Source organism: Thermobia domestica, chromosome 6 (assembly GCF_964235325.1).
Source record: "Thermobia domestica chromosome 6, izTheDome1.hap1.1, whole genome shotgun sequence".
Classification (NCBI taxonomy): Eukaryota; Metazoa; Arthropoda; class Insecta; order Zygentoma; family Lepismatidae; genus Thermobia; species Thermobia domestica.
The window spans coordinates 292,434,995-292,449,537 of NC_137459.1; the positions used below are offsets into that span (position 1 = coordinate 292,434,995).

Below are 14,543 nucleotides of genomic sequence, written 5' to 3' on the forward strand. Positions count from 1 at the left end.
AAGTGCATTTGTCTATTATATAATGAAGAAAACAGAGGCGAATTTTGTAAATTATGCCAACATTTCTAGAAGAATAACAATAGTTCTGCAAACGACCTGTGGCGTGTTCATAACTGTTCCTTTGCACCATTCGAAAAAAGCTTTGGGGGAAAACTGGGGAATTAGAGAAACATGAACACTCTTCAGCTTATGCTGTAAGTGTAGAAATGGAAAACCTGAAAAGCCAGGGTCCAAAGAAAGCCTTTCATGCTCAAGTTGTTGAACAGAGTAAAAGTGAAAGTGTTAAATAGAAAATATTTGAAAATATTATGCAGGGGCGTGCACATTTTAGTGAAGGAAGATGTAATTTTCACTACTAAATATGAAAGCATCTTTGAACATATTCTGGATCAAATGAGTGATGAACTTAAGGCATGGGGAGAAGCTCTGAATCATAAGTCGAACTGCATCAGCGAGGACTGTAAATTGCTAGCGTATTTGGACGAAATATTAAGAAATGAACTGAAGAAAACGTTGAAAAATAAGGAATTCTCAATTTTGACAGATGAAAGTGTATTTTTGAGAAATGAAATTGAATTAAGTGTAGTATTGAGAGTTGTTGAAAATAAAGTTTCCGTGGGAAAGACATTGCCAATTGTTAAAATCCTTAATGCAAGGATAGGAGCTAGTGTAAATACTACTATATACTACTCGATTTAACATACGAAGATGATGTTGCTTTCGGTTTTGTTGGAGCCTCAAATATGGCTGAGAATGCTGGAAGTGTAAAGAAGAAGCTTCTGCAAAAGCTCACAAAGAGATCCTGTAAATACACTGTAGAGCACACATTTTGTCCCTTGCAGCGGCATTCTACAGGAATAAAAAAAACGTATGATTTTTATGTTTTGAAAAACATTTGAACGCTGTTTAGCAAGTCACCAAAAATGAAAATATATTGCATGATGTGCAAGCAATAATCAGTGATCCAGTTATAAAGACTTCATAATGTACTGCTGTCAGATGGTTGTCGCACTGTTGAATAGTCAACACTCTCCAGAAGCTTGCGATCAATATTAATAGATTGTAAGTATATCTATGATGAAAGAGTGGATCTTGCATTACTAGCAGGGGTCATCTTGCTGAAAATTAGGAATGAAAATGTCATTGTTACCTCCACTGTAGGTAATTAATGAAATTATTAGTGCACTTTATATCTTTAACAACTCTTTGCAAAAGAAGATTTGAATCTGGCCAAAGTCATCCCTCTGAATGCTTCAACCAAATGGCATATCTTAAGATGTTGTCAATCAGAATTTAAACATCAACGGTGATCTGCATAAAAAATATCTGGAGCGAGCTGAAGAATATCTAATCTGAAGCGCTCCTAGTTGCACATGAAGATGCTAGGAAAGCTCTCTGTGGGATAGAGAAGTGCAAGGTAAATGCAATTGAAGAAATGGAAAACTAGTTCAAAAATCAATATGTTGATCGCATGATATTCACAACAAGTCAATTTGAAACATTTCAGTAAGTAGTAGACTTGCAAGACACTGAAATCAAAACGTTTTGTGATAGTGTCCCATGCTAAGGTAGAATACGTTTTTGCTAACCTCAAGTCCTTCGATTTATTTTCGTCAAGTTGGTACTTGATAATGGAATAGAAGTTGGATACTGGTATTTGGATAGAAAATGACAATTCAATGTTGAAAATCTTAGAAGCTGATGCAGGATATTGCGAGTTGAAAGAAACTACATATGTAAAGTCCAACATTTCCGGTAATAGCAGCCGGCATAGAAAAGTCTTTTAGTGCAATGAATAAGACACTAACTAGAAAAAGAAGTAGAATGCTACCAGGAACTTTAATCATTGTATGATATTAAGCATTGAGGTACTTAAGATTCGAACTGATGATTTTCTGTAGAAAACAGTAGCTATATTTATATGCTACAAAGAAAACTCGTAGGATAAGACCGCTGTATATTCTTTATCCATCTCAAGCATTGCATGATGCGTTACAATATTTTTTTCTGGTTCGTAGCATTGTGAAATTTGTTTTGGATGACAAAATGCAAAAGCAGGTGATGCTTTGTAATTTATTACCGTATTTAGTATTATAATGCTAATTGCACAGTTGTATATTTGTAATAGAAGCGAAATGTTAGACAACAAACTAATAAAAAGAAACATAGAAACAAAAAAAAAAGTCTTTCTATATTGAATTAAGTATAGTTAGGTAACTACACCCCTCTTAGTTTATGTTACTGCACAACTTTTACCAAACATAATGTTCAGCGACAAGTTTATGCACGAAAAACGAACGCAATGAAATAAAATCTTTAAATTTTGTGTCCCACGCTTATGTCGGCTAGGCTAAAGGGGGCAGTGATGATGAAAAATAAAGGAAATGGTGGAATGAAGAAAGTGAGAGGAAACGGGAGAACACGGGTGCTGAAAAGGGACGCTGAACTTGAACAAATATCCATGCTTGAGTACGAAGTAGTGAACTTTGGTCTAGACACCAAATAATAGTGGTTATTGCGACAATGTGCTGAGCAAATATTTCTAAATGAACATCAGTGTGTCTGTCCATAGACCTTTATAGATTGTAATGCAAGAGCGCTTACCTCTTACAGTGCTAATCAAGTATACATACTGAGAGTTCAATCTCCTCTAAAATGCGGATCACGTAAATGTACAAAGTCTATTTCAAAATTTATTTCAACGATCATTTGCCGTACAGTTGTAGAGTTAGTAGTCCTGAGTAATGCCTGGACATTCGAGTTTCTCATTCTGTCAGTATATGGTGGACAAATGCTCATAATCGTTCTGTGAACATACTTTTATGTCCGTGTTTTCATTTTGAATGTCATCTACTTTAACTTTTTTTAAAGTACATTTCATCACATTTGTGATCAGACTTCCAAGCAAGGCATATCTTCATAATGTAACGTGATAAAATAAATAGAAAGATTCAAACTTTTCAGCAGTGAATGAGAGATGTGTTTTACATTTCTAGATTTTGAAATATGATTTTTTTAATGTAGTAAAATGGCCAGCATTCTTCGGATGACTTGCAACCTACATGCCTGCACTGGAATTGTTAGTTTTTGTTTGTTTACTAACGCGCACATCGAGGCAGCAGAGAAGTGTGGATATAATGTTGCATTGTAAAATGCTAACGTTCCTAAAGTGAAAGTTTATATTAATACTTCAACACGTATTCTAGCAATTCTGCTCTGTGCGGCAAGGAATATTTCCTTAGGATCGTATTCTTTAAAACTAGCATTAAAGAAAGATAACGAGAATAGAGTAGGAAAGAGAAAGGGAAAATAAAGACAAACGAATAGAGCCTAACTTTTTCGTTTCCCTGGAAAATGTGTACTGGAAGATCCGCAGAACTATGCACGCACACTCTACAAGCTTGATCAAACGCTCCTATCTCTTGTGAGCCGCTGTGTATCCCTCGTCGCAAATTTGTCACTGGGAAGAGATAACGCCAAATAGCGTTTCTCGGTTATTTATCATCAGCTCCCGTGCTCCATTCTAACGAGTCGTAAGCGGTCACCTTAAGTGCCACTCACTGGCTCGTGATGTCATGCAATTTGCGGGGAAGTGGTAGGAAAATTTTAATGGGAATTATATTCACCTGACTTAACAAAAAAATCAACTCTAATAAAAAAAAAATGTTATGAATACCCGTTCAAACCACGCATGCGTACATTGTAGCTTAATTACAATATAGCCCATGAGCACAGCAACTTGACGTCTATAATTAAACTAAATGTCTTTTGGGGGGTCTGTTAACAATCCCTAAAATGTGTTATGCAAATTAACTTGTGAAAACCAGGAAACCTAGAGTAGTAAACAATATTTATATCAGGTTTAGAATCAGATAAATTAAGTACATCATTTTTTTTCTGAGAAATAGAAATAGAAAACAGACCGACGTCTCTTACTAACGTCGATTCGGGGTGTATTAATAGTACTTATTAATAGTACTTCATCTCTAGTCATGAGCGTCCGACGGGGAGTGCAGGGTAGGGCCTGAGTCCCCCCTCTGGTTCACGAACATGTATTAATTTTCTTAAGATTTTCTTTATACAAATAAAAAATATATACAAAAGGAAATATAGCAACCAGGGATTTGAGCCCTCCCTAGAAAATTTTCTTCAGGCGCCCATGTCTCTATTTCTACATAATTGTTTCATTACTTTACAAATTGGTTCCTTTTCATCATTTGTAAATTAGTACTTTGCTTACTTTTTAGTGCAAGTGGAGATGAAACTTAAAAGATCATATTATTAATGTAAAGTACAGTAAACGAATTTTTTTTTTTTTTTTAAACCTCAAAATTATTTAAAACCTAGAAATAACTCATAATAAATGAAAATAAACCGCCTTATGCAGAGTCGTTCTGACGGGTGATTAGTGTCATAATAGAGAGTTCGACTAACATATGTTTCCTGCAGTAGTCAGGCCTTTAGTATGATGCTCATGATACGTAAGAACAATTCTGCATACGGCCCAAAGTTATTAGTCATATTGCTCTTATAATTTGGAAAATAAAGTAAAGAAATGGAAATAAATTTATTCCCGGAAATTTATATGCCAGGGAAAAACGGAAATATTCCCATTTTTTAAATGTTTCTTCCCACCGGGAATAATCCCACTGCCCATCACTAGGTGAGAACTAAATCCAAGCGGTCAAAATGCAATGGATATTTTGACGAGGACAAAATCCAAGGCACAAAATCACAGGAGTATATATTGGATGTACCAGTGCACACCTTATATGATTATTTTTTTTCCCTTCAATTGCCATATATTCTAATATATATATATATATATATATATATATATATATATATATATATATATATATATGTAAAGGTAATCAAGGAAGTTCCGTCGCTTTTGTGAAGGTCTCTGCTCAATTGGCCTGCGAACGGAGATAAGACGAAGGCCAGTTGTTGGTGTGGGTATATCCAACATAGTACCGGTTCTGGCAGTTCAGCTACACCGTGAAGTTGTGTAAGGACAGAGTGAACATGACACCTCCACAGAGCATCATAAGGGCGTGTATACGAGTTCAAACGGGTCAAACGCCGCTGCAGCCGGACGGAAGATATGCCAGGCCTTTGGTGAGTGTGTCGTGACTACGCGGACAATGCAGCGGTGGTTTAACAAGTTTAAAAACTGTGACGAAACACTCGAAGACGCACCACGTGCCGGAAGACCAACACATGTACAAAATGAAGATCTTCAGGCAGCGATTGAGGCGAACAGTAACCATACATGTGAGGAACTAGGACTACAATTCAGTGTGAGTGGAGAAACCATTCGGCAGCACCTCCATCAATTTGGGAAGCACTACAAGTTGGGTTGATGGATAACATGAGTTAACTCTGGGACAGAAGACAACGCGAGCAAACACCTGTGTTTCTTTGCTGTCTCGTCTGAGGAAGGAGTCATTTCTGGACAGGGTGTTTACATGAGATAAGAAGTAGGTCCTGTACAAACCTCCATGGCACCGTTATCATTGGTTAGCATCCCATGAACCGGTTCCAAAAGAGACAAAAGCAGAAGAAGGTCTTTCTGTGTGTTTGGTGGACTGCTCACGGTAACGTGTATCGGGAACTGCCACCAGCAGGTTAGAGCATCAATGCAACTGTGTACTGTTAGCAGTTGAGAGGTGTTCAAAAAAAAAAAAAAAAACTCAAAACTCTGGAACGGAACCCTATTACAGGACAACGCTAAGCCCTAGGTGGCTAGGATTACCCAGGACACCATTCTACGCCTTGGATGTGGAACACTATTGCATCCACAATACTCTTCCGACATTGGACTGTCCGATTATCACCTGTTCCATTCCTTGAACACTCATCTTAGAGGACGCCAGTTCAAATCTCTAGTAGAGGTAGAAAGTGCACTTGATACCCTCTTCGCTTCACGGCCCACCAAGTTCTATCGCGATGGAATCCATGGGCTCCCAGAGTGTTGGCAGAAAGTCGTCGATGCTGATGGATACTAATTTTTGATCTTTGAGGTACGTCTTAGATCACATATCGCGTTTCGAAAGTGGTGGGTGAAAAAGCGACAGAACTTCCCTGGTTATATTTATATATGTTCCTATTACAGCACTTGGGGGTTTGAAAGTAGACACGAAAACAAGCAAAATAATGTATTACACCGAAGTCGAAAGCGGTGTTCTTTCCAAGTGATAAGCGTGGGAAATTACAGAAAATTGAAATTTGAGCATTAATAGCGGAAATATTAATAGTGTTACAAGAAGTGGTATGGTGAATTTCTGAGGAAACCATACTCGTATTTTCGAAAAGTGCCACACTCAAAATGTTTTGAGGCTTAGGTTTCCTGTCAAGAGCGATTCAAAAAGAAAAAAAAAATCACAAACGACAATCTTACCGAGCGAAGTAGCTCAAGTGGTAGACCGTTGGCATCGCATTCAGGAGGTCGCGGGTTCCATTCCCTCGTCCGACCATCCTGATTGGGTTTCTTCCAGGATTTTCCTCAGTCCTATCAGGCAAATGCCTGGATAGTATCTACTGAACAGGCACTGGCCAGTACCTTCCCAAATCTTTCCCATTGTTGTTGTTAGATATCCAGTATAAAATGGCCTCTGAGCTGTATGTAGTAATTGTTGAATAAATGACATAAAATAAAATAAATACACACACTGGAAATAAAGCGAAAAAATAGACAAAGGCGAAGCCAAAAATAACGTTCTCCCCCTTAAAGTCTTTCCTAAAAGAAATAAAAGTTGTAAAGTAAATAGAAAAATGGTATATTTTCCACATTTTTAATTTAAATTTGTATTTTTTTTTTTCTTAAAAGCGAGGAGGCAAATAAAACCCGCAAATCTAGTTCTTCTATGTAGATTACAATTTCCGTGATCAGACATTTCCTCACATATTGAAAGGTGTTTCATCACTGCTTAATACATTATGAAGTCTTGAGCACACGGTCAGACAAAAGTGTTTGAAAAGAATGCTGTCTGGACTTATAGGCTGTTGTACTATTTCAGCACTAACTTAATCTGTCAAAGAAAACTTACAAAGGCCAGCGAGGATTATTGGTTATTGATTTTTTTTTTTTAAGTGGAATTACTCGAACAGCTGTTTCCAGCGAAATTTATGTCTGGGGCCGTTTACACAATATATATAAATTCCAATAATAATAATAATAATAATAATAATAATAATAATAATAATAATAATAATAATAATAATAATAATAATAATAATAATAATAATAATAATAATAAATCGGTCAAGAAGGTGTAGAAAAACCTTGGCAGTTCAGCTATCTTAAGAGAGGGTTTTCTTCATTCGCACTAGGGGGCAAATGTCGGAATGATGCCTAACTTATAGGCCCCAAGTGGTCTCCTTTCCAATAATTTTAACGAGGGACGTTGTCCTTGCATCTTCGTCATCAATCGGGAGATGCCATAACAAACTTTATAATGTGAAATAAATAAATTATTATACTCATGTATTTTTCTGAAGTAGTAGCCGGCAAATTAACATCTTTGGATTTTTCTTCGCTAGTCCACGATGTATTTGTTTCTGCGTTTTTGTCAACAGAGTTTACACAACTATTGTCTCCTTTCCTTTCTAACCAATTTTCTAACACCTTGGACATCTTGCAAATTGAGAAGCAACTTCGTCAACCGACAAAGAAATTTAAACACTACTAAGCAAATATTTTCGAAGTGTACTGAAATTATCAAAAATTGCTGTGAAATGCTGATGCGCTACAAGTCTTTCTGACTTTTGTTTTCTCCCTTTTCCTGTTAAGAAATTTTCTTCAAATATTCTTTATCAGAACGAAAACGAAACAACGATAGGCCACGTGTTTTTTACTTTTGTGGAGGTCAACGATTCCTTGACGAAAACACATTCATTAATTTCCTCTTAACCCTCGAACTAAAATGAAAACCACATTTTTTTTTGAACCACCTTCCGCGATTAGAAAGGAACTGGTTCGATCCCATATTGTCTCACTCAAATTGTATCAAATTACTGATCAAGATTATTATTATTATTTTTTAAGTAAAGATCAAAATGTGAAATATATACTTACTATAATAGTCTTACGTCTTTTATTGAGTTTTCAGCACTTTTTAAATGTTATTTCCGTAAAGTGATGAATTTCAGATAACATTTTAGATGCATAATTGTTGAAGAAAAAAATAATCATTCATTTATTAATCTGAGCCTATGATTCTGTCGCTTGAATTTTGTCCGTTTTGTCTGAATTTTCCTTGGGGTTTGTCCTCTTGAATTTTGTCCTGCATTTGTAAAAATCTGTTTGGTAATTCAAACAGAGGCTTTAAGAAGAATAACTCTTTCTTCAAGTTTCATTAAAAAAAAAAAAAAAAATGTTATTCTATCGTTCTTCTCGGGAAAGTGACGAAGATGCAGTTCTTTATCAGCAGTGGTATTCACATCTACTTTGGTAAAGAAGAATGCGATTTTTAAAAATACCTGCGGGCAAATAAAAAAAAATTGATTGACTCAGTTGCAAGAAAGCTGTTTGACATTGTAATTGAAATAGACATGAAACAAGTTCAATTCGATCTAATATCAAATTATTTCACATCAAGATTTTATTCACTTTTTCAATAGTCCATTTCTAACATGCTAAGAGTCGCAGTACGTAAAAGGTACCTCAGTTCACATCCTCAAGACATGTAAACAATGCAAGAAGATGCATAAGGCGACTCTTAAGAAAGAATGTTAGTGTTCTACATCAGAACTCCTTTTTCGGCATCACCTAATCAGCTGATTTGTCTTATATACATAATTTTATACTATATGCAATAATATCATATACACTTCTATTTTCATAATGATATTGTCAATGTAAATAGCAGCATTACAAAATGGCAATATCAATATGGAAATATTTTATTTAAATCACTTTTTTGTAGTTTCAATTAAATCAAAAGGTCAGATAATCGGGGACAAGGACTGTCTTACGCATCCTTTTGCACTGTTTGCTTAATATATTGCCAAACATGTCTTGAGGATGTGAACTGTGGCACCTTTTACGTACTGCGAGCAGTTGCGGTTTTTAGCGGGTAGTCACGGGCCTACCCAAAAATTTTGAAAAAAAAATATGAACCTAGAAATAGAATAAAGAGTAAATATATTTTCCAATTTTTATATTAATGGTAAATAATTATTTAATAAACAATATCAACCACTACTATAAAAGTAATTTCCTATTGTCATTAATCAATCAAATGTGCATATGTATCCATACGCAATGGATCGGTCCTACCTAAAATTAAATTCCTAAAGCCGCCCCTGACTGCGAACCTTTGCATGTTGGAGGTGAACTACTGGAAAACTGAATAACATTTTGTTGTGAAATGACTTTATACTAGACCGAAATAAGTTTGTTTTATATTCGATTCAGCTACAATGTCAAACGGCTTTCTTGCAACTAAGTCAATCAATTTTCCATTTCTCTGCAGGTAGCTTTTTTTTTTTTAAATCACGTTCATTTTTACTGAAATAGATGTAAATTAAAATTTACGATAGAACTTAAAGAAATAGTTATTCTTCTTACAGAATTTGTTACAATTACTAATATATATATATCTTGAAGAAATCCCTCCTTGGACCGAATTCCTTGTCTCGAAAGATTGGACAGAACGAGAATTCCCATAATGCCTAAATATAAGATCATTTAAAATATTTTCTACAAAGTGCTGGAGAGCCTTTAGGCAGAACAGGAAGACACCATTAAATATCTTGCTATTTTGTTTTTTTTTTTAAAAAAAATGAATTCTTATTTTTAAGAGTCAATAGAATAAAACAACTTACTTTCGACAAGATAAATTTCCAAGCAAAGCACGCAATGCAAGAATGAATGGAAATCAACCTTTACACGCCTATGATCGTCACAACGACGTTTGATCAATTGATTGCCAACGATTTCATCTCGACGTCACACCAAGCATGAGAAAGTCGATTCTAATTGGCTCTGGCTGAGAAAGAAATAAAATGCAAACGTTAGTTACATCAACAAATTTTAAAGTTTGTAAAAAGAAAAAAAAACTAATTAAAAATATCATCATAGTATACGACCTAAATGCAAGATTACATACCCACAGACTTCTTGAACACACCCCTAAGTTCAAAATTCTGGATACATCACTGTTTGTTGTGAAAGAAATAAGTTGCATTGGCTATTGAAATCTATCACAGAACAGGATTTCTTAACGAAAATACTCGTTTTTAAACGTTGTTCTACACGTTCTTTTTTTTTGTATGTTTGTGTGTGTGTGGTGTTGTTGTCTGGTGAATTAGTGAAGGTAACTTGATTTTTCTGTAATAATATATGATACTTGCCAATGTTATTTCATGCATAATAAGGTTTTGCAACCTTCTATAACATGGTAACCCTGGAAATTGTTTGCTATTCTGAATTGAGGAAAGTTCGAGTTCTTAATGCGGTTCCAAAGTAAGTTAACACCTAAATCATTATTAAGTTGATACAATGATGTGACTTGTATTCTAAAAGCTTCTGAAACCAAAATTTAAGCAGACGTGTCTATATAGTAATTCAAAATGGTTGAATTTGTATTGAATGTCTATTTTTGTATTTTTTTCCTAATTAAAGAAAAAATCCATATTACAGCTATTGAGCATTTCTGTATCATATATTACCTGAATATAACACTTTGTATTGCTATGGATAATTAAATTTGATGTGTATGTAACAGTTTTGGTTCTCACATATACAATGCGCTAATAATTACTAAGTCAAAACTCATATGTCTACACCGGCAAACGAACCAAAATACATATGGACGATTTGGTTGCAAAATTGGTTTAAACTATTATAAAAATGAATATATTATCGTAGTATTTGAGATCATCCTACATTTTACTTTTTTTTTTGATGTACCCATGCTAACACTTGGATACAATCATGTCGTTTTCCATGGTATAATAATTATAGTGTACAAAAACGGACCCATTCTTATAGTTTTCTTACGCAAAACATTTCAAATTATTAAAAAGAAAAAAAAATCATGTTCCTATATTGTTGAAAATTATGTATGCTTTGTTTCAATCATATTACCTCGTCAGATCTATCATCACGTAAATTTGAAAACAATTTTAGAAATAATGGTAATGCAATTATCTCAATTAGATAAGATATCTTTGTTTGATTTTTTATATATGGTTAGAGTTTAACGTAGATTTTCACCATGAACCCTATGTAAGACGTCGTTATTAATTTCAATGTTAAATTTACCCACTAAGAAAAAAAAATCCGTCTGACCCTCTCCAAAGGCGGGAACACTCATTATTATTATTATTATTACTGCCAAAACAAAGGTGTAAATAAGGACTTTTCTAACTGATTAGTAATTTAGCGCAAAACTGTTTACTTACCAAAATTAATTTTAAAATGTTCCTTATAAATATATATTAAACACTGCTTGCCTACTAAAGAAAAATAATAGCATATGCCAATATATATATATATATATATATATATATATATATATATATATATATATATATATATATATATATATAGTGGCGGATCCAGGATATTATCAAGGGGTGGGCTAACCCATAGTTTGTCGCTATATCAAAAGCAGGATTTAAGCCCATTTTTATCCAGTGTATACCCGAGTGTGAAGGGGAGCTATAGCTTATATAGCCCCCCTTGGGTTTGCGCCTGCATATATATATATATATATATATATATATATATATATATCCTATATATGATCTAGGTTCCCGTTCTGAAAACCAGATATCACAGTAATTCAAATTCAATTTAATACATAGGCCGTAAATTAGCTAGGGGCCAAGACCGTATTTTCAGTCGCTATGGCGACCTAGCGACCGGAATTTTTCGAGCTCCGACAAATATAGGCGTATGCAAAAGGTTTTTGGGTTTTACCCTTCCCCACTTGGGCACTATAATATGATAAAATAAAATAAACATTTACTCTATGACGATATGTATAAAAAAACAATGATATGAACTTGGAAATTTGAACCTTACTTAATGAAATTATGCGTATAACTTAAACGTGTTTCAAACTTTTCTTTCAAGTTTAAAGATGAATTAATTTCACATCTTCAAACCTGATTCAATCATTCTGGTGCGAAATTGTTTTAACCCCTGGTTATATGTAGATAACCTAGCATATCCCATTTTGTTTCTTTATATGAATAGAGAACGTGAAGAAAATTGCAATGGAGTCGCTTTTGTATCAGATGGGATTTTGAAGCAGAAAATTGAATCAATCTGGTCAGTGTAGCTTAGAGATTTGGCATTAGTTGAATGAGTTTGGTATTTCAAGGATTACTGACCTCAGTGGTTCACCTTCCTCTGTTCAACACCCTGGCCCCCAGCTGCTTGCTTCCACTAGAACACAGAAATCTTGACAGGCGAGTCTACCATTCTGAGGATCTCATTACCGAAGTCTGACTCTTCCCAACTTGCTGGAAATCCCTGCTCGTAGTTGCTCACAGCAAGCTAATCTCCAGTAAGCTCGGTGAGATTGGGCAAACAGCTTGGCGAAATGAAACTTCTCTGCACAACAGTACCTGACCACTGAATCTTGAAGATGATGATGTGGAATTCCGGAAAATGGAGAATATATTTCCTCTTTAAAACGAACACTCGGTTTATAAACTCAATAAGTTTAATTTCAGTGAGAGAGTGTGGCGGTAGCACAATCCCTTCTAGGAGGAGAGGAGAGCTCCAGGCAAAAGGGAAAGAAATGAGAGAATGGGGAAAATCTCAGAAAATAATAAAGAGAAAAAAAATATGTAGAGAAATGTGGAGAGTGAAAAGATAAGTTAGAGGAAGGAAGAGACGTAAAAATGTTCAGATCCAGAGGGAACTTTAGACTCTTGACGAAAAGAGAATTATACATGAAAAGCGGAATAAAAAGATGAGAATAAGCGTCGGTGTTACATGATTTTTAATCAAACTTTGTTGCGCGTGAAATTATATTTAACTGATTATTTCACGTAAAAAGAAAATTCATAAAATAATGTATATTGGCATTGAAATAAACCTTATCGTTAGGATAGTGAATTGAAACACATTATGCTAGATAATTATAGTGAGTTTCTCGGTTGCGGAAACTAAAATGTATCTTTCATTGATTTTCAGCAAATATTTATTGAAAGTGCAAACTCCTTTACAAACTAATCGACGTAACTGATTATCATGGGAGTTAATAAGGTGTACTGTATTTCACGTAGCATCGTATTTTATTAATCAATGTTCAAAAGAAACTGAATTTTCTTCAATACAATTATCCTTCCCATCATTATGGTCATGTTAAAAATGGCGCCGACTTTATTCCTTAAATGGTATAAAAAAATAAATCTGGCCAAACAAATCAAACACATATTATTATAATTATGTCAATAAATCACTGACTTCAACAAATACATTATATGCATCTGATGAAAATGGTGTGCCTCTTGCCGAAACTGGAATACATATTATTATGAATTAAGTTATGCGTGGTTTCAAAACTAGAATGAACAGTATTAAGTTTGTTTCATGCATTTTCCCCAAAATTTCTTCTAAATAGATTTCTTTCTTTCTTGAAACTTTTTTTAAAGTCCGGAACCCAACTCTGATGGTCCATGAATCGGAAAATGGTGGTCGTTCCAGAGTACATTTCATACTAATCAAGTCAAGATCTATTTCGATTCCAAATTTCAATAAGATTCGATAACTTACGTATGCTGATTGCGTAAGATACGCACTGTTTTTCTTTTTAAAAAGAACAATCAAATGAAGGGCGGAAAACAATAAGAAACGTAGCTAATATTCTACGAATCATCTAACACGTATTTCTTGCTAACAACCTTACTATTATACAGAAATACTTTTGTACAGATCAACAACCATGTGCAGAAAAAAAAAATGAAGTCACTGTTTATGTTCTAAATATACCTTACTTCTGTTCCATGCGACTGAGAAAGCCACATGATAAAGGGAATATGAATAAATTTGATTTAGATCAATGATCCATCTAATATCCGCACTTCCGCATTCATAGTATATAAGCGGGTTGGCAAGCAACATCAAATAACTTTAGAAATATTCGCTGACGTTCACAGAATTGTGATTATTTCGTTGTTTTCGTCTGTATAAACTGACATATTTCATATATTATTTGTGTTCCTATCTAGTAGCTGTTGAGGTTAGACTTTTTTTTTATTTATTAACATAAAATATATATTTTTATCTATGCAGTGACGGTTTTAAATTGTTTATCCTTTGAAATCACATAAATTGTTAGTCGTAGATAACGTTTAGATACTAGTTTTCAAGCATGCTCAACATCTTTGTGTAAACAACTGACTATTGACTTGTTTCCTAAGACCAAAACTATTTCAATCAGCCTACTGACACAAACATTCAAGCTTCATAAAGAACAGAGAGCATTCCTGAATATTTCATTTCAAAGTAAATTGATCTCTTTGAGACTATAAAGAAGGAATGGCGATTGGTTTTACATTTACTTGACTTACTTTGT

At 34.3% G+C, this 14,543-nt stretch overlaps 1 protein-coding gene across 1 annotated transcript in view; it reads left to right on the forward strand.

Annotated features, from left to right (window-relative positions):
• The first annotated feature begins 743 nt into the window (after positions 1 to 743).
• LOC145687584 (putative receptor-type tyrosine-protein phosphatase mosPTP-1) overlaps positions 744 to 14,543 on the forward strand; it is a 518,211-nt gene continuing 504,411 nt past the window's right edge. The window contains exon 1 of the mRNA XM_081761049.1: positions 744 to 804. Within this exon, the coding sequence (XP_081617175.1) occupies positions 744 to 804 (61 nt within the window). The remainder of the gene's footprint in view (positions 805 to 14,543) is intronic.